This window comes from Artibeus jamaicensis, unplaced genomic scaffold (assembly GCF_021234435.1).
Source record: "Artibeus jamaicensis isolate MK-2021 breed Jamaican fruit bat unplaced genomic scaffold, CSHL_Jam_final scaffold_625, whole genome shotgun sequence".
In the NCBI taxonomy this organism is placed as follows: Eukaryota; Metazoa; Chordata; class Mammalia; order Chiroptera; family Phyllostomidae; genus Artibeus; species Artibeus jamaicensis.
This window is the reverse complement of record NW_026522051.1, coordinates 2033224-2050553: the sequence shown is the minus strand read 5'-3', so window position 1 is coordinate 2050553 and position 17330 is coordinate 2033224. Positions and strand designations below refer to the sequence as shown.

Here is a 17330-nt window from a genome sequence, read left to right as displayed (position 1 = left end):
TGAACAGAGCAGGCAGCTGTAGCTCTGGGTCCCCCGGCCCATGGAGGTGGTTCTGTGCATTTGCAGAGGCTGTGATGAGGAGTGAGCAGCACTTGAAACCAGGTCCTCCATGATGGAGGGCAGTGAAAAGGGGGAGCCGGGGACATGATTAAATTGCCTTTTTAAAAAAAAGATAATAATAACAATAATAGCTTTAGAGCTCAACATCCAACCAGAAAAGAATGAAGAAACAAGAATTTTTTTAAAATGAGGAAATGATTGGGAACCTCCAGGACAACTTTAAACATCCCAACATCTGAATTATAGGGGTGCCAGAAGGAGAAGAGGAAGAGCAACAAGTGGAAAAGTTACTTGAACAAATAATAAAGGAGAACTTCCCCAATCTGGCAAAGGAAATAGACTTCCAGGAACTTCAGGAAGCTCAGAGTCCCAAAGAAGGTGAATCCAAGAAGGAACATACCAAGGCACATCATAATTACATTAACCAAGATTAAAATGAGAGAATCCTGGAAGCAGCAAGAGAGAAAGAGGACAGTCACCTACAAAGGAGTTCCCATCAGACAGCTGATTTCTCAAAAAAGTATTGGAAAGAAGTATTCCAAGTGATGAAAGGCAAGGATCTACATCTGAGATTGCTCTATCCAGCAAAGCTATCATTTAGAATGGAAGGGCAGATAAAGTGCTTCTCAGATAAGGTCAAGTGAAAGGAGTTCATTATCCCCAAGCCCTTCCTATATGAAATGTTCAAGGGATTTATCTAAGAAACAGAAGATAAAAAATATAAACAGTAAAATGATGGCAAACTCACAAGCATTAACAACCACACCTAAAACAAAAACAAAAGCAAACTAGACAAACAACTAGAACAAGAACAGAACCACAGAAATGGAGTTCACAGGGAGGGTTATCAACAGGTGAGTGGGAAGGGGGGGAGAAGGTACAGAGAATAAGTAGCATATAGATGGTAGGTAGAAAATAGACAGGGGAGGGTAAGAATAGTGTGGGAAATGTAGAAGCCAAAGAACTTACATGTAGGCCGAATGGACATGGACTAAAGGGGGAAATGGGGGTGGAAGGGGGTGTATGGGGCAGAGGGGAGTGAAGGGGGGAAAATGGGACAACTGTAATAGCATAACCAATAAAATATATTTAAAAGAAAGATTAAATGCAATACTTCCCAGTAGGCACTAGTCATATCCCCACTTTAAAAAGTCTCAGAAAGAACCCTGGCATGTGTGGCTCAGTTGGTCCGAGCGCCACCTGTCAACTGAAAGACTGGGTTGGATCACTGGTCAGGACACACGTCCAGGTTGTGGGTTCAGTCCCCAGTGGGGCATGTAGGAGAGGCAACCAATCAATGTTGCTCTCTCACATCGATGTTTTTTCCCCCTTCTTGTCTCTCTAAAAAGTTAATAACATGTGCTTGGGTGAGGATTGGGGAAAAAAAAAAGGTCTCGGAAAGGTTAAGCAAGGTGCCTTGGTCACGTGGCTGCTGAGAGACAGCGGGAGCCCAGGATCGATCCCATGGATCGATTCGAAGCCTGTGCACTTGGTCACTGCGCTGCACTTCTCCTGCAAGGAGCTCGGGAGACGTGGCGGAGTGGAGACGGACCTGGAGCCCGGAGGCCGGGAGGGGCCAGTCCCTTCCTCGGCCCCCAGGGAAACGTCTGGACTGCATTTCTAAGTCCTCCCTTTCCAGTCTGCCCCCACCCTTGTCCAGTCAGGCTTTGAAACCACGCTGGCCCCCCACAACTGCTCTCGCAGAGCTTCTGCACCTCGCCAAAGCCTCCCACCAAGTCCCCGCTCTCACCTTATTTGGCCCGTCAGCTCCTGGTTTTCCTCCCACTTCACTGACTGTCCATTCTCAGTTTCACTGGTCAGTTCTCCCTCATCTCTCCGACGGCCCAGCCTCGGAGAGCTCACCACCTTCCCCAGGCACCCAAGCTCACGGACAGGGTGATACAACCCCATCTCTGAGCCTTGAATGCCGTCTAAATGCCGATGGCTTCCGAATGGGCATTTCCAGCCAGGACCACTCATCTGCCCGGGGACGTCCCCCAGGCTCCGCCAAACGCCGACCGGGAATCTCCACTTAGGTGTTCAATGCGCCCCCCACATTGTACACATGCCAGATGGAACTTCCCTCTCTCAAGATTCTGAGGCAAGAGAAATCCAACCGACTCCACTCAGACACACACCCACACACAGATAGTCGTGCTGCAGGTTATTGAATCGTTTTACTTTAAAAGGCATGTGTGGCAGTAAGACAGGGGAAAGAAGAATAAAATCAGCCCGGAGTTTGGGCTGTAACTGGGGAAATTTTTTCTTCTCCCAGTGGTGCCGAGGCCTCCCCATTGTTCTTCCAATAACTGCGCTTCCTGCCCACTGGCAGGCCCCGCCCACAGGCCCTCCACCACCCCTGATGACGGGACCACAGCCCAGGGACGCACTGGTCTCCGGGTCCCCAATCTGCTGGCGGCATGGCCTGCGGTTCCAAGTCGCTGACTCGGCCCACTAGCCATCCAGCATCGGCTCTCACACTTCGCCGTGTCCCCTTCAGACCCTGCGCTCTGTCCACAGCAGCGAAGAGCTGTGTCTGCCCACGTGGCTGCCTCAAACACGCCGACCGCTTGTCCCAGGACCTGGGAGTCCCCCGTCGATGGGGCCCGCCCTCTCACGCTCTCACAGCTTCTGTCCGCGTTCCTTTAGCTGTGATGAAATGATTGATTTCTCCTGTGACTACTTGTGTGGTAACTGTCTTCCCCACTGGACTCTAGGTTCCTTAGGGGCAGACAGACCACCTCGCTCATCGCTGTATTTCTAGAATGAAGTGTATTCTTGCACGTAGTGGTAGATGCTCCACAAAAACGTACTGAATGGCTAAATAAATAAGGGATCAAATGAGAGCAGATGTGTGCTCCTCGCAAGAAGCCGGACCGCTTTCACAAATGGAATGAATTGTCTCCGGAGGCACAAATCCAGTGATGGAGACCAGATGAGTTTGGCCATGGAAAAGACTGGAAATAGAGGAGGAAGAGGGGATGGTTAGAGATAAGGGAACCAGAGGGTCAACAAGTAGGATTAAGGAGGGTCACAGTGAGATACCTGAGCAATAAGCCTCCAGAGACAGGAGAGGTGATTAAAGAGAGGGATGCTTGAGTTCCTGCTTCTCAAGTTCTCAAGTCGGTGCCCGTTCCACGACCCCAAGCTGGGGGCTTTGTCCGGGGCAGAAGGGCACGCAAAAGCTGAATGGGGGAGAGCGTTGCGGGAGAGCTGGGAGTGCATACCAGGCCGGTGCTGTGAGCCTGAAGGGCGACATCACACAGGACTGCAGGGGGCGCCCAAGGGCGAGGATGAGAAGGAGCCAGTGCCAAGGGCTGGGAGGTCACCACAAGGAGGACAGTGAGAAAAGGGTGCATCTCAGTGTCACCAGCCCCAGAGACACAAGGTCACTATATTTCTTCCCCTCATTATTTAAAAAGTGGTGAGAAGAACAGAGATCAGAGATGAAATTCCTCACAGAGGAGGACACCGCTCTGCACCCCTCAGCCCTGAGAGATGGGTCAGGAGAAGACAGACATGTCCACTTGAGAGATTTGTGGGGTGGGGAGGGGGATGGTCCGTGTTCAGCCCAGGTGGCTGTCACAGTGGGGACAGAGAGAGAAGTTGCTGAGGGGACCTAGAGGGTATGGGGCTTTGGCGATCGGGGAGCAGGATTCTAGAACATGGCAAGGAGGCATTTGGGAAGGAAAGCCAGGCTGGGGCAGGAGACATGGCTTGGCTGAGCTGTCCTGGAGATGACAGGTGAGCAGAGAGGGGCCTATACTCCAGGGATGAGGAACAGAGGGGTCTTTCTAGGGTCACAGGGTGGGGGACATTTAGGTCTACCTCTGGAAGGGGTCGATTTTTGTTTTCTTCCATGAAAGCTCATCTGCTAACACCCAGAATTGCTCCACTTCTCACTTCTAGCTTAGCACCTGCCCATCTCCATTGGGGGCCTGGGCCTTTGCATTTCTTCTGAATACGTCCCGCTCGTGTTCTTTACTCCACCGTTGGCTACCTGAGAAAGCTGACAGCCCTGTGCCCCCTGCGTTCTGAGCTGGTCTCTCAAAAATGCGTGTCCACTTCAGTCCCACGCGAAAACAGATTGAACTTGCGGAATCAATCCTGGCGTTTTCATGGTTTTCTTTCATGTTCTCTTAAGTGATCCTTTGAATGAAGATAGAGTATAAAAATCAAAGTGAAACCAACCGTCATCAGCGATGGTGTGAAAACCACAGTTTTTTTTAATCCTGGAAAACCACGCCAGAAATGAAACCGGTTTTCACAGACAGTCAGACATTTCGACTCTTTGATAACAGCGAGATTCTTGAGGTGGTTTTTGGCTTGGCACACACCAGACCTCACGGCCTGGTGCCGGAGGAGTGGGGCAGAGACGTGACCCTGCCTCTGACCCTGGGGGACCCTGAAGTCTGTAGCAGGAATGGAGGTGAATCATTTGACTGAGCATCTAGAGAACTGTGTTGGGCATGAGGCAGAAACTCCAGGGTAAGTGCTGTGTTTCATTGAACTTAAGGGCGTTCCAAAGATTATTAACATTTCTCAGACAGCTGCGCAGTGTCGATGCAGGGGTCTGTGTGCACACAGCTTCACAACCCCCCCCCCCCAGGAGCATGGCGATTCTCCACAACACAGACGGTGCCAAGTAGTGGACGGAATGCAGAGACATTGGAGCCCTCGGCAGTTGCCGGTGGGGTTGAGGAATGGCGCAGCCCTTTTGGAAAACCGTTTGGCTATGAAGCATGGGGAATCCTGTCCGGGTAACTCAGTTGGTTAGAGTGTCATCCCAGTATGCCAGGGATGTGGGTTCGATCCCCCATCAGGGCATATACAGGCATCCACTAATGAACGCATGAATAAGTGGGACCATAAATTAATGTTTCTCTCTCTCAGAAAAAATCAATACATTAAAAAAAATGAAACATGGAGTTACCGTATGACCCAAAAATTACACTTCTCAGTTTGTGCCTGAGAGAATTGGAAACATAAGTCTACTCAGAAACTCAGACAAGAAGTTTGGGGAAGGGACTGGTTAAAGAACACATGTGAAGGGCCCGTGGACGTGCACAGTAGGACCCACTGTGGGAGCAGGGGGGTGGGCTGGGTGGAGGAGGGCCTGGGGGGGGGAATTGCGACGACTGTAATACAATAACAATAAAAAATAATAAAAATGAGAAGTTCACAGCAGCCTTATTCACAACAGCTGAAATGCGGTGACCACCCAAGTGTCGGTCCACTGGTGAGCAAGAAAAGGAACATGCATGTCCTAGAGAGTGGTGCGGCCACAAAAAGAAATGACATGCTCCTGAAACACCAGTTCTAAAGAACCTGTGTGCCCCAGTATTCATAGTAGCGCAATTTACAATAGCCAAGTGCTGGAAGCAACCTAGGTGCCCATCAGGAAACAAGTGGATCAAAAAACTGTGGTCCATTTATACAATGGAATACTACACAGCAGGAAGAAAGAAGGAGCTCCTACCCTTTGTGATGGCATGGATGGAACTGGAGAGCATTATGCTAAGTGAAATAAGCCAGGTGTTGATGACAAATACCATATGATCTCACCTTTAACTGAAACCTAATCAACAAAATGAACAAGCAAGCAAAATATAACCAGAGACATTGAAATTAAGAAAAATCTGACAGTAACCAGAGGGGAGATGGGAGGGGATAATGGGGGGAATGAAGGAAAGGGATTTCAGGAACAACTATAAAGGACACATGGGCAAAACCAAGGGGGCTGGAATCAGGGAAAGGAGGCGGGGATGGCTCGGGTGTGGGGGAGGTGGGGGGGGGATGCAGACAACTGTAGCGATACACGCTACAAAATGAATTGAGCTCGACCACGGTGCCCTAAGTGGAAGAAGCCAGGCACAAAAGGCTGCAGACTGGTGACTCTAGTCATGTGTCCAGAGTAGGCAAACCCACAGAAGCAAAAAGTAGATCCCTGATCGCCAGGGGCAGGGGGAAGCAGAATGAAGAGTGACTGCTGATGGGCACTGGGTTTCTTTCTGGGTAATAAAAATACATTCTGGAGTTCCATCATGGCGACGGCTTCAGGATCTCGTGACTGTACCCAAAACTCTGGACTGTACACTTAAAAAAAGGACGAATTGTATGATATGTGAGTTTTATCTAAATAAAATAGGATTTTTAAGAAAGAGCTCCAACACCGAGATAAATACAAACATGTTTATTATCCAACTTCATAGTGCCACGTCAAATACAGTAAATACGACACAAGTTCAAATAAATACACATACTTTTAACAACTGTAAAATATTTTCAAGCATAATTTAACATACTACATAAAGCCCAAACCCAGACCCATTTAGAGCTCACGCAGCTGCCTCCCATTCAGTAGTACAAACATTTACATTTGAACAGCTGTCTCAGGCAAGATGAGAGTGATTTCGAGTATGGCCTCATGGCAGAGCTGCTTTTACTGCCTCTCCCTTGTTTCCCAGAGTCCTTTGCCCTTCATGACCTCTGCTGCCCTGGTTCTCAGCATCTCTCCCTGTCTGCGTTGGGCTTTGCCTTTGCCAATAGGCATCCAGGAGCATCTCTGGGACCTTGCTCTCGCCACACACATTACAGTGATGGGGGTGGGTGGGAGGGTTTTGATTGGCCATTTCTGATGCAGCACATCTCATTGCCAGGGGTCAATAACTGGGTTCCTTAGGAATTTTAAACTCCCTTCTAAATAACTGTGAATACTGGCTCCTACAGGCTTTCCTCTCTTCAGGAACAGCCTAACAAACAATGACAACGCTTAGGAAATAATTATTACACATCTTTCACTATGTCAAAATCCAGTTGGATTTTGAATCCTGTACACGGTGAGTCCTTATCATGGATTCAAAACCTTGTGCGCTAGTCAAGAATCCCATGTCGCCACATCACCTCTGACGAGCATCTTTTTAGGAATGCAAAGGACATCCACATTTCTATGTGGCTCTTTTTTTCAACAAAGACATTTACAAAAATGTACCTTCATTTATTTACATTTATGCTTTTATCAGATCAGAACATTTGGCCTCATAGAAGTTTTTCATCATAGAAACCAGGGGTTGCACAGGTGTCTGCCACTTGTCTGGTCTCACTGTGCTGACACTACTTCTGCTTTTAAAAGAAAGTGTTACCCCAAAATTCACAACATTACACTGGTTAACGTTCTGTTAATACGTGGTTAGAAAACAGTATTTGCCCTTTTCTGAAGTCTATTCACTACAGATGGAACGTTAGAATTTGTTGATAGGGAGGTGATGATCAAGGGTGAGTCATTATTACCTGCTTACAGTCCTAACATGTACATATATGTCAAAGTCCCTACAATGCTTGCATTGAATTAAGGACTGTGGAATGCATACCCGATGCAAGTTAAAAGAATACCGTCTCTAAGAATACTTTAAAAAGCCCCGAATCCCACAGGGATAAAGTGATATATTGGCTTTGTTTAGTAATCCTCACACAAAAGCACTCAGTAGGGTTTGCACCATTAACAACAAAACAGTGTTGTTAGTATCTGTGGCCCATTTGTTTCCTCTAGTAAACTTGTGACAATGATTCTGCAGCCCCTGAGAGCCACTGTGTAACCAGCAGTTTATACACTTTGAGGAACAAAAGAAAGAAACGATGTCACAGAATGCTAGGTTTCTCCACCAAGATTTTACCTGGAGGGAGCGAGGGAGGCAGAGTTAGAGAAGGCATTCTGAGAGTCCAGCGCTTTGTTTGGTCTCCTTTCTATTGCCTGGAAGGGAAAATTTTTTCCCTCCAGCAGCCAGAACTGTCCAGGCCCCAAGAACAGGAGAAAGAAAACCGAGTCTTTCTGGTGGCCGGCTGGCCTTGCCCACTGGCCTGTGGTCTCATGGGCACTGCAGTCCAGGCTGCTATAGGTGGGGAACACCTGCCCTCTGCCTCTGCCGTCCTCAGGGTGTCGGTCCAGGACCTTCGTTCACCTGTGTCCTGCAAGGATGAGAGTGCATGCTATCAGGACACTTGCTACTCTTCCAAATGCTCAAAAACCAGAGCAGAGTGGTTAATACCACCTACTCTACAACCAGATGGCTTAGGTTTGAATCCTGACCACACCACTTCACAAACTTTGAGATTTTGAGCAAGTTACTTAACTTCTCTACGCCTCATTTTCTTCATCTATAGAATATTAAGTGGAGTAATAACCCTGTCTCAGGGAATCCTTAGCTTACAACTGTTCCTGGAATATAATAAGTTCTATTTAACAGCTATTATCATCAGTATTAACTTTCATAAATGCATGGACTCCATGAAGGCCAGATCCTTGTTTCCTTTCTCTCCTTCTACATACAAATGAAACCACGTCTCATAAAGTACCATGAAGGTGGTGATTTCCCCACCCCTCCCCCACTCCAGAAACCGGCAGATTTGGAGGGCTCCGGAGCAGCGGAACATATAACGAGCCTATCCTCTCCAAACCATGTGCGATTCACAAGTCTTACCTGATTCCTTTTGGACTTAAATTAACTCGGCAGGCACTTGGTAGGATCCGTTTGATTCCAGGCTTTGGCAGCTGCTGTGGAAGACACGAGAATGCTAAGTAAAGCACAGGTTTCCAACAGGAAGGAAGAAACATGGGCAGGGCGTTCATTGAACGGCGTGCAGGGCAGAGAAGGCAACTTACCTGGCGGGGACAAATTTCTTTGCTGCAAGAAAAAGACAACCATTAATTCGGACTAAATCACACTGGAAGGACCCACCCAACCCAGAAACAGTCTGACGCTATTCATTATCGGGAGTGGCAAACTCAGTACCTTCAGGGCCCCTGAAGAATCAGAGCGCAACCACAGCTTGGGGGCAACTAGGGGGATGGGACATGCAAAGCTGACCCTCTGGAAGGGGCCCTACCGCTTCTAACATAAGCAAACATCCACGGGCTCGGCTTGCCAGGTTCCCATCGTTTCATGACAAGCCCCAACCCTGGATTTCATGTCCAAGTTCCTATGTGTGAACGTCAGAACTTAATTCCAAAAATTTTAAATACTCTTGTAGGCCACGAATACCATGTGTGTGGCTAGCTGTGTTTGTACATTCCCTCGAAGGTGCTCCCCAATTTCAGCCTGTTTTCCTAATAAAATCTTTAGCCACATTTTAGTCCATCTCCCGGGGAGTACCACTCCTGGCAGCCTTGCTGCACAACTTCAAGGGTCTGTAAAATTCAACGTGAGAGGCGTTGCCCAGGGTTGTCCTGGGTTAGCACGGCTGGCACTTCTACTTCCTAAAACTCGGCCCACTCCGAGTTTACGGCAAGCCTTGTCCCTAAGACATCTGCTTAACTTAATGCCCTTTGTCATTTATCTAGTAACTAGATTGTAATTACTGCCTAAATCTGCTTCTGAGAATGTGTCTCATTGGTGAGGATGAAATAATTCTCAGAAACTGCTTTGGAGAGCACCTATGACCCCCTCACCTTTCCTCCGAAGACGTTTCACGAGCCAGAGGAGGAATGATCCCAAGGTCAGGAGGGAGGTCCCGGCCGCCGAGAGGCCCACAGCCAGGGTGGCGGTGGACTCGGCGGGAGCTGTGGAAACAGAGGGGTAGAACCGTCAGGGGAAAGAGCCAACTCTAAAGTCCTCTTGTCCTGTTGTCCATCTGCCCCTTTCTCTGTGCACCGATGACCACGTGCAAAGCAGAAGAGGCGTGTAGCTCAGTGCTGGATTGAAGACCTCTGTGATCGGCCACACCCACTGCCAGGAAGATTCTAGAAGCACACTGTACTTTGGCGTCTCCCTCCCCCCTCCCTCCCCCTCTGTCCCTCCCCCAACTCAGATTCTACTCATTCGACCAGTGTATCACCTCTTCTGTCTTCTCTAAGTCCCCATAAAATTGACTAGGCCAACCGCTCTGGCCTTTCTGGTTTGGACTAATAGACTGTCCATTATCTTAGCAGGACAACACCCCTTCTCTCTCTCTGGCCCCCAGATGCCCATCATCAATGAGTGCTTCACCTTCACAGGTCGGTGGCATCTCAGACCAGTGTCCTGTGGGGCCACATGTCAGAGCCACAGAGCCATTGAGCGTCCATCCTTCGGGGCACACGAACGTACACACGGCGCCGACCACCAGCTCCCCGCTGCAGCTCACGTTCACCTTGCCGGGAACTGCCAGGCTGGAACACTGTACCGCTGCAAATGACAGGAACCCGGGCAGAGGTTAAGGACAGTCCAGTGGCAAACTTCCGGAACTGGCTGAGAGGTCCGCACCAAATGCAGCTAATTAGCACTCATTCATTTTTGGCAGGTAGGAAATTAGGATCAAGCGCCTTGGGGCCCCGTCTGTGTTCGGTGCGAAGTCTGAATTCGGTCTCACCTTGGCAGGAGGGGGCGTCCTGGGTCCACTGTCCCTGGGATGTGCACTCCAGTTGAGCCGATCCCTGCAGTTCAAAGCCTTCCCTGCAGCTGAAGGTGCAGGAGGACCCGTAGGTGAACTGTCCAGTCAGGGCGTGGCTGCAGCTCACCGAGCCGCCCAGGGGCTCCCAGACAGCGTCACATTGCACAGCTGGAAGACACGAGCAAGCACGTGACGAGTTTGTGTGTATCAGGCAGCAGCAGGTTTCTCCATGTCACCAAGTCCTTAGCTCTTCAATAGCTCCCCCACCCCTGTTTTTTTTGTTGTTTTTTTTTTTATTTTAACAGAAAATAAAAACACAAATGGTACCTTCACAGGTGGGCTCCTCGCTGTCCCACTCCCCTGTGCGGCCACAGAGGAGCCTTGTGGGTCCTTTCAGCACAAATCCTTCCCCACAGGAGAACTCACAGCTGGACCCGGTTTGGAAGCTTCCAGACGTGCTGGGAGTACAATCCACGTAGCCGCGCTCGGGTCTGGATAAGGCTTTGCACTGGGGGGCTGAAACACCAGACTGGCGGTCAGAGAACCCTGCCGCGGACCCGGAGGCCCCCTGGCGTTGGGCTCCGTGAGCCCCGTCCATTTTGCACAGAGAAATGCTCAGAGGACCCGAGGCTCCCCCTTACTCCCGGGGCAACTGGGAGGAGACTGTGTTTCCTTTGGATTCCAACCCCTTGTTGACGGGGACTCCAATGAAAGCACAACCTTTACCAAGACAGGTTCCTACGTGTTCCTCTGACATGGGAAAGAAGTGGGACTCGAGAGAGAGATTTTATGTAGCCAGAGAGCCGCTTAGAGGTCCTGGCTGCTTCCACATGGTGCCGAAAAGTGGAAATAAGGAGGCAGCCACGTTGAAGTTTTGTCTGCTTTGCAGTTTGGTATTATTTAGTCTTGTGGCTTTCTGCCGCTGGAAAGTATTCTGCGCTGTACTTGGGTACAAGAATATTAGCACCCGATAGTGGAAAACTGCTTGTGTTCAATATTGTCGCTCTGGGTTTAAAGTGAATTAAATTGTGGTGCCTAGGGACGTGTTATGGGTGTCTTTATGTCTGACAGCACACTTGACACATTTTCGTCACTGCTAGTTAATAAGCCATTTCCTAAGAAAGGCATGACGAGGGGTTTAGCCCCAAGTCCCGTCCTCACGATCCTACTGCCTAAATTTTCTGATGCGATTTCCCATGAGATAGAGATTTCCACCTGTTCAGTGCCCATGTCCACAAAGTTCTGTTAGCACAGTTAGGGACCCGGCAAAGCGCCTGCTTTCATTCCACACAAGTCTTCCCCTGGATGAGCCTCCAGAGCCTGGGAAGAGAGTTGCCCACGGAATCTGATTTCCACGGGTCAGGCGGGAGGCTGGCCTCCTCCTCACCGCCCCGGTTCCGGAGAGCCGCTCTTTAGAAAGGCAGTGTGGGGCTCACCTGTGCAGACCGGTGCTTGCTGCGTCCATCGCCCTCCTGCGGTGCATTGGACCTGGGCGGGGCCCTGCAACAGGAAGCCTTCGTGGCAGGTGAAGCTGCAGGATGATTGGAAGGTGAAGTCTCCGGCAGGGGCATGGCTACAGCTCACTGAGCCATTCTGAAGGTCACTGATGGCGTCACACGTCACAGCTGTAACACATGAACCCACCCGTTTACGTGAGTAGGCCCGACTGGGCCATTGTGGGTGGGGGGCGGGACCAATAAAATAATGCTGGTCTGGTCAAGAAAGCATAAAGTTTATAAAACAAAGTGGAGTCAGGATGGCTGCCAGTCGGCCATGACACTTTGGTTCAAGAGGGAAACCACCTAAGTCAGAGCAGACACATCTGGCACAGAGATACGCCCAAGACAGCTGCACACGAGCTCGGAACAGCTGTGTCAGCAGAGCAGGACCACCCATAGACGGGCTCCTAGGGAGATCCCCCACTTGGCATCAGGGGGCCAAGACACTTATCAGTAGACCCAGGAGGGTGGAGCCCACCACTGTCCAGGTATAACTGAGGCAGGTCCCAGACCTCTGCTGAGACAGCCGAGTTCCACACCCCAGAGGGCTGCCCCACGCCACTCTGCTCTCCCTTGGCATTGGCCACTGGAGGCTCTGCCCTGCTGGACTGAGGACTTCGCCTGCCCCGCTGCCCACCTGGCTCCGGGGATCCTTCCCTCTCTGCAGACGCTGACGGCTCCCTTGCCCGCCCTTCTGTCTCCGGACCTGCGGTCTGAGACTCTGGGACTCGGGTTCATCATCCCCCATTGACTGCTGTGCGTGTGGTGTGTTTCTCTGAGACTGTTAGAGTGCGAGTAGGATGTTCGTGTGTGCTGATGGCCTACTCTGAGTGACCCTGCGTTCAGTAACAGCTGAGTGAACAGCATAGTTCCTGTGTGTGTCTCTTGTCTACTCCTTGGTGCCGGCCTGCTCGGCAGACAGCTCGCCGAGCCGTTGCCCGGCTGCCTTATAGGAAGGACATGTTGTGAACAGATGCACGGGACAGCCGTGTCGAGGGCGTGTTGAGAAAAGCAACATCTGCAGCAAATCTTGACTTGGAGCTGCCCTACCTGCACAGGTTGGCGTCTCGGCGTCCCAGTTCCCGGAGGAGGCGCACCGGAGGCGCGGGGGCCCAACCAGTTCGAATCCTTCCTCGCAGTCAAACTCGCAGCTGGTGTTCCACCGGAAGCTCCCTGGGTTTTGGTCGCATTCCACGGCCCCGTGGGCAGGATTGGTCAAAGCCTCGCACTCAACCACTGGGGATGGGAAAGAGCACCGTGGATTTAAGAGAGAATACGGGCACTTCCTGTGGGATTTCAGTTTACAGTGGAGCAGGGAGGCTGCCTTTCAAGGGTGGAGCCCAACGCCTGCCCTTCATTCTTGGGGACGCGCACGTCCACTGTAAATCTTTTACGCTCTTTTCGTGGATGTTTCATCTTTTCTGATTGTTACTTTGACTGTGCTGAGTGGTATCTGATCTATTGTATCCACTGTCTCGTCAGGTCCCTGATTTGTTTCAAGGCAAAAACGAAGCAACGACAGATTCTAAGTCAGATCTATGGCTAGCTGTGATTTTTTTTTTAAAGGTGACATACAAGAGACACTCATTTATTTTAACCCAGTGGCCCTGGAGGCAAGAGTTTTTATCTCCAGCCTAGATGATAGAAGGGGGAGAGAGAACAAGAGGCACTGAGACTGCTTGTCTCTACCCTGAAGGAGCCAGTGGTGGAAGGTCACCAGGGAAAGAAGGGGAGGGGCATTCAGAGGTCGGGGGCCTGTCTCCCCAGGTTCACGTGCTCTCTGAGAAACCAGCAAAGCCTCAGAAACACCCCTGTCAAACACGGAACAAAAACCCGTCTCACTCCAAGCAGGCTCTGCCTCAGCCACGAATATTGGTGGAGAGAAGACGTCTCACTGAAGACAACGACAGAAAGAACTTTTCCCTGAGCTTTAAAAATGCCCCATGTTGGATTAAGAGCTAAGGCGGGCAGATGCCTGGCAGAATGCCCTGCGCATCCTGGGAGAGACGTACCGTTGCACCCTGGGAGAGGCCTGCTCCAGTTCCCGGAGGCGGTACACCGAGTGGCCTCTGGGCTGCTCGGCCGGTAGCCCTCTTGGCAGCTCACAGTGCAGGAAGAGTTATAGCTGAAGGCCCCCCAGGGGTGGGTGCAAGCCAGGCTTCCGTGCTCGGGGTCCTCCTTGGCCTGACAGGTCACAACTGAAAAGGGACAATACAAGTCGGCCCCACTCCTCTCTCAGCTCAGAGAAGGCGGGAGGAACGGGGGGGGGGGCAGCAAGGGCAGTGCGGGGAGGCTTTCCCAGAAAATGTCGTGTCTGCACTGGTTCACACAGTCCTGGCCACAAGCCTACGGAGCCAGGACTAAACTCATCTTCAACGCAGTGAGAAGGCTGGGCCCAGAGCCTGACCACCCAGGCACGGTGCTGTGCAGAGGGTGAATCTGGGATTTGAACCTGGAGGCTCTGACACCCTCCCCTCACCCCCACCTGGCCACTCCCAGCTCTGGGGGAGGAAGACCCGCAGGCCAGACTCCAAAGCCAGCCAGCCCTGCGCTGCCTGCGTCTGGAGGGCGGGAAGAGGCGGCGCCGGACTCACCTTGCTCACACTGGAGCCCGCTGAAGCCGGGGTAGCACTGGCAAGTGTAGTTGTTGACGGTCTCCACGCACTCGCCGTGGCCACTGCAGGATGTCGGGGTGCAGGCAGCTGGGGGGAAACGCAGTCTGTGAGGAGAAAAGCCTGGGTCCCTGTGACTTCAGGGCCAACAGTGGGCCACGGGGCCGTCACCGGGGACACAGAACACCGGAGACGTGACCGGAAGGACTTTACAAAGCACCCTCGACATTGCCGTGCGGGCGGACGCCAGGGGCAGAGCTGTCCCCGGCACCGAGAGCAGAAAATTCAACCTGTCACAACTCTAAAGACAGCTGCGCTGTCACAGATGCACAAGTCACTGAAGCGTGCACTGTATGCGTGCACACGCCCTCCACGTGTGTATAGACCTACGCATGACGTGTGCATACATACATGCAGATTCACACCGGCGTCTGCACAAAGAAGCGAAGAGATGCTGTGCCAATTGGACAGAAGGTCTCAAAGCCAGGCGTTTGGGAGCAGAATCTCACACAGAGACCGTTACTGCGTAGTGTCCACGGTCTGCCTGGGCGCCCACGCCCCGCCTCCCTCCGCCCACCGCCCGCCCGCCGCCGCTGCCGCCGCAGGGCACCCACCTGTGTAGCACAAGGCAAGCTTCTTCTTGCTGCACCTCTCGTCGTTCCACTTGCCCACGTCTTTGTCCCTCTTGATGTAGATCTCCACGCAGTCCTCGTCGTTCTGCCCGTTGTTCGGCTCCCCGGGGGCCCAGTTCGTGGCCTCCTCCGTCAGCGCCTTCTGGGTCCCGATCCAGACCCACTGGTCCTTGACCTTTCGGATCCCGATCCAGTAGTAGCTGGGTGCGTAGGGGAACGTGTCGTTCAGGTACTTAATCTCCTCCTGGTTCTGAATGGCCACCAGGTGGGTGTACTTCTTCTGACAATACGCACTGGCCTCGTCGAAGGTCAGGGGTTTCTCGGAGGCGTGGTAAGACCAGGCTCCACCCTCTTCGAACAGCAAGAGCACTGGAGGGAGAACCAATTGTGAAGGGGAGAGAGAGAGAGAGAGAGTCATCTCTTGCTTTTGTTAACTGGGCTTCTCCCCTCCCCCGCTCACTCTTCTTTTTCTATGTTTTCACTGTGGCGACATCTGCTTCATTTTAAATGTACCGTTCAGTGGCAGTAAAAGCAGTCACCACCACCATCCATCCCGAGACTCTTTGAGAACTGACACTCTGTATCCATTAAACTGTAATTCCCCAGCCCCCTCCCTGAGCCCCTGGCAACCATGGGCCCGCTTCTTGTGTCTCTGATTTTCACTGCTTTTAACACCTCCCACAGGTGGAATTACACAGTTGCCAACAGCACTCTTTATTGTCTTATTGTGGCATACGGTGGCCTTGGGGTGGCCCAGACCTCGGTCGCCTTTTCCAGAGTAAGAAGGCATTGGGATATAGGATCCTCCGTTTACTGGGCTATTTCTTCTCTGGTGGCCGACTCCCCCACCACCTGGTGTTTTGCCTGCACCCACCCACCATCACCTGTGAGACCCCCACTTCAAAGAGGACTAGTGATCGGAATAACTAAGCTTCCGTGAGTGCCACCAGCACTGTCTAAGGCATGCTGCGTGGCCCTGCCACTGAACCCTCGAAGCGCCCCCAGGACACAGGCGTGTTATGCTCACCACCTGACACGTAAGGAAACTGAGGCACGCAGAGGTAAGGAGCCTAGTCCGGGGCAAAACGCATTGTGGGGAGAGAGAGGCCAGGGAAGCTGCCAAGCCCTGCCAGGCACTGGGTGCCCACCCCCGAGGAAGAAGGACTAGTGGGTCCGAGGGGTCACCAGGACCACGGAGACCCCCGCTCTGACTAATGACATCGACCTACCGAAGGTGAGAGCCGAGAGAAGCTGAGCAGTATTCATGGCTCCAGCAGTCCCTCTCGTCCGAAGATGAGACCTGAATTGCTTTTCTGGGGAGAAAAAGTACAAAATGAATCAGAGAATGAAACCCCAGGTGGCCAGTTGCTCGTGTCATTCATTCATTCTACAGTGATGTTTGAAGTGGCATCCTAAGATTTTAGGTCACAGACTCCAGTGCCACCATTTCTATGTGAAAGAAGTTTACCTGAATGAATAAATTAAAAAAAAAATTCAAACGTTCATCCTTGACCTCAAAGAGCTAAGCCAGTTCTTCACAAGTCTGAAGACAGTAAGAGCTTGCCCGGGTCTTTCATCAGGGGGGCATTTTCTGTGTAACTGTTCCTACTAATCATGGAAGTTGCAAGGCCCGAGGCTGCTCCTGTGAAGACTTACGGGTTTGGGAAGAGGTGGTTTCGCTGTGCGGTTCCCAGGTGCGTCCCGGTGTGTCCCAGCTGCTCCTGCAGTGCCGATGCCAGTCAGACAAGTGTGGCGGAGCACGGCCCCTGCCGGAGCCTTTATGGGACAGCGGCTTCCTGTGAGTCACAGCAGAGGCAGGAGGAGGAATTTCCAGCAGTGCGCAGAGAGTTTCCCGGGAATCTCCGCGATGCTAAAACTCGCAATGACGCTGGGAGCCCTGCCCCTCAGGACGAATTCTCCTGTGATTCCTACCTGTTTATTTTGGTGGATTCCATTATCCTGACACAAATGCAGGGTTTTCTGTTTGTGTGTGTGTGTTTTAACCCTAATAACATAATATTTCTGCCTTTAAAACATTTTACAACGTTGCCAATGAGCAGCATCTCTTCGGTGGTTGTGGCAGTGACCGGAATCTGAGAAATAGAAGCGAACCAGGAAAGGTTCCGTAATCTGTGGGTGACTAGCCTCAGTTTCCTTATCCA

The 17330-nt window shown here is 51.5% G+C and overlaps 1 protein-coding gene across 2 annotated transcripts; it reads right to left on the bottom strand.

Moving 5' to 3' along the window:
* Nucleotides 1-6266: 6266 nt before the first annotated feature.
* On the bottom strand, nucleotides 6267-16901 carry SELE (selectin E). Of its 2 annotated transcripts, none has more exons than XM_053659296.1 (14): nucleotides 16825-16901; nucleotides 16398-16481; nucleotides 15151-15537; nucleotides 14519-14626; nucleotides 13937-14122; nucleotides 12975-13160; nucleotides 11862-12050; nucleotides 10753-10941; nucleotides 10405-10593; nucleotides 10044-10220; nucleotides 9506-9616; nucleotides 8720-8741; nucleotides 8538-8611; nucleotides 6267-8025 (listed from the first exon to the last, which is right to left on the bottom strand). In XM_053659296.1, the coding sequence occupies exons 2-13, from the start codon at nucleotides 16432-16434 to the stop codon at nucleotides 8554-8556; spliced, it is 1839 nt and encodes a 612-aa protein (XP_053515271.1). In that variant the 5' UTR covers nucleotides 16435-16481; nucleotides 16825-16901; the 3' UTR covers nucleotides 6267-8025; nucleotides 8538-8553. The 2 variants fall into 2 exon arrangements, with proteins under 2 accessions (XP_053515271.1, XP_053515272.1); XM_053659297.1 differs by having other exon boundaries at nucleotides 8538-8608.
* Nucleotides 16902-17330: the final 429 nt, after the last annotated feature.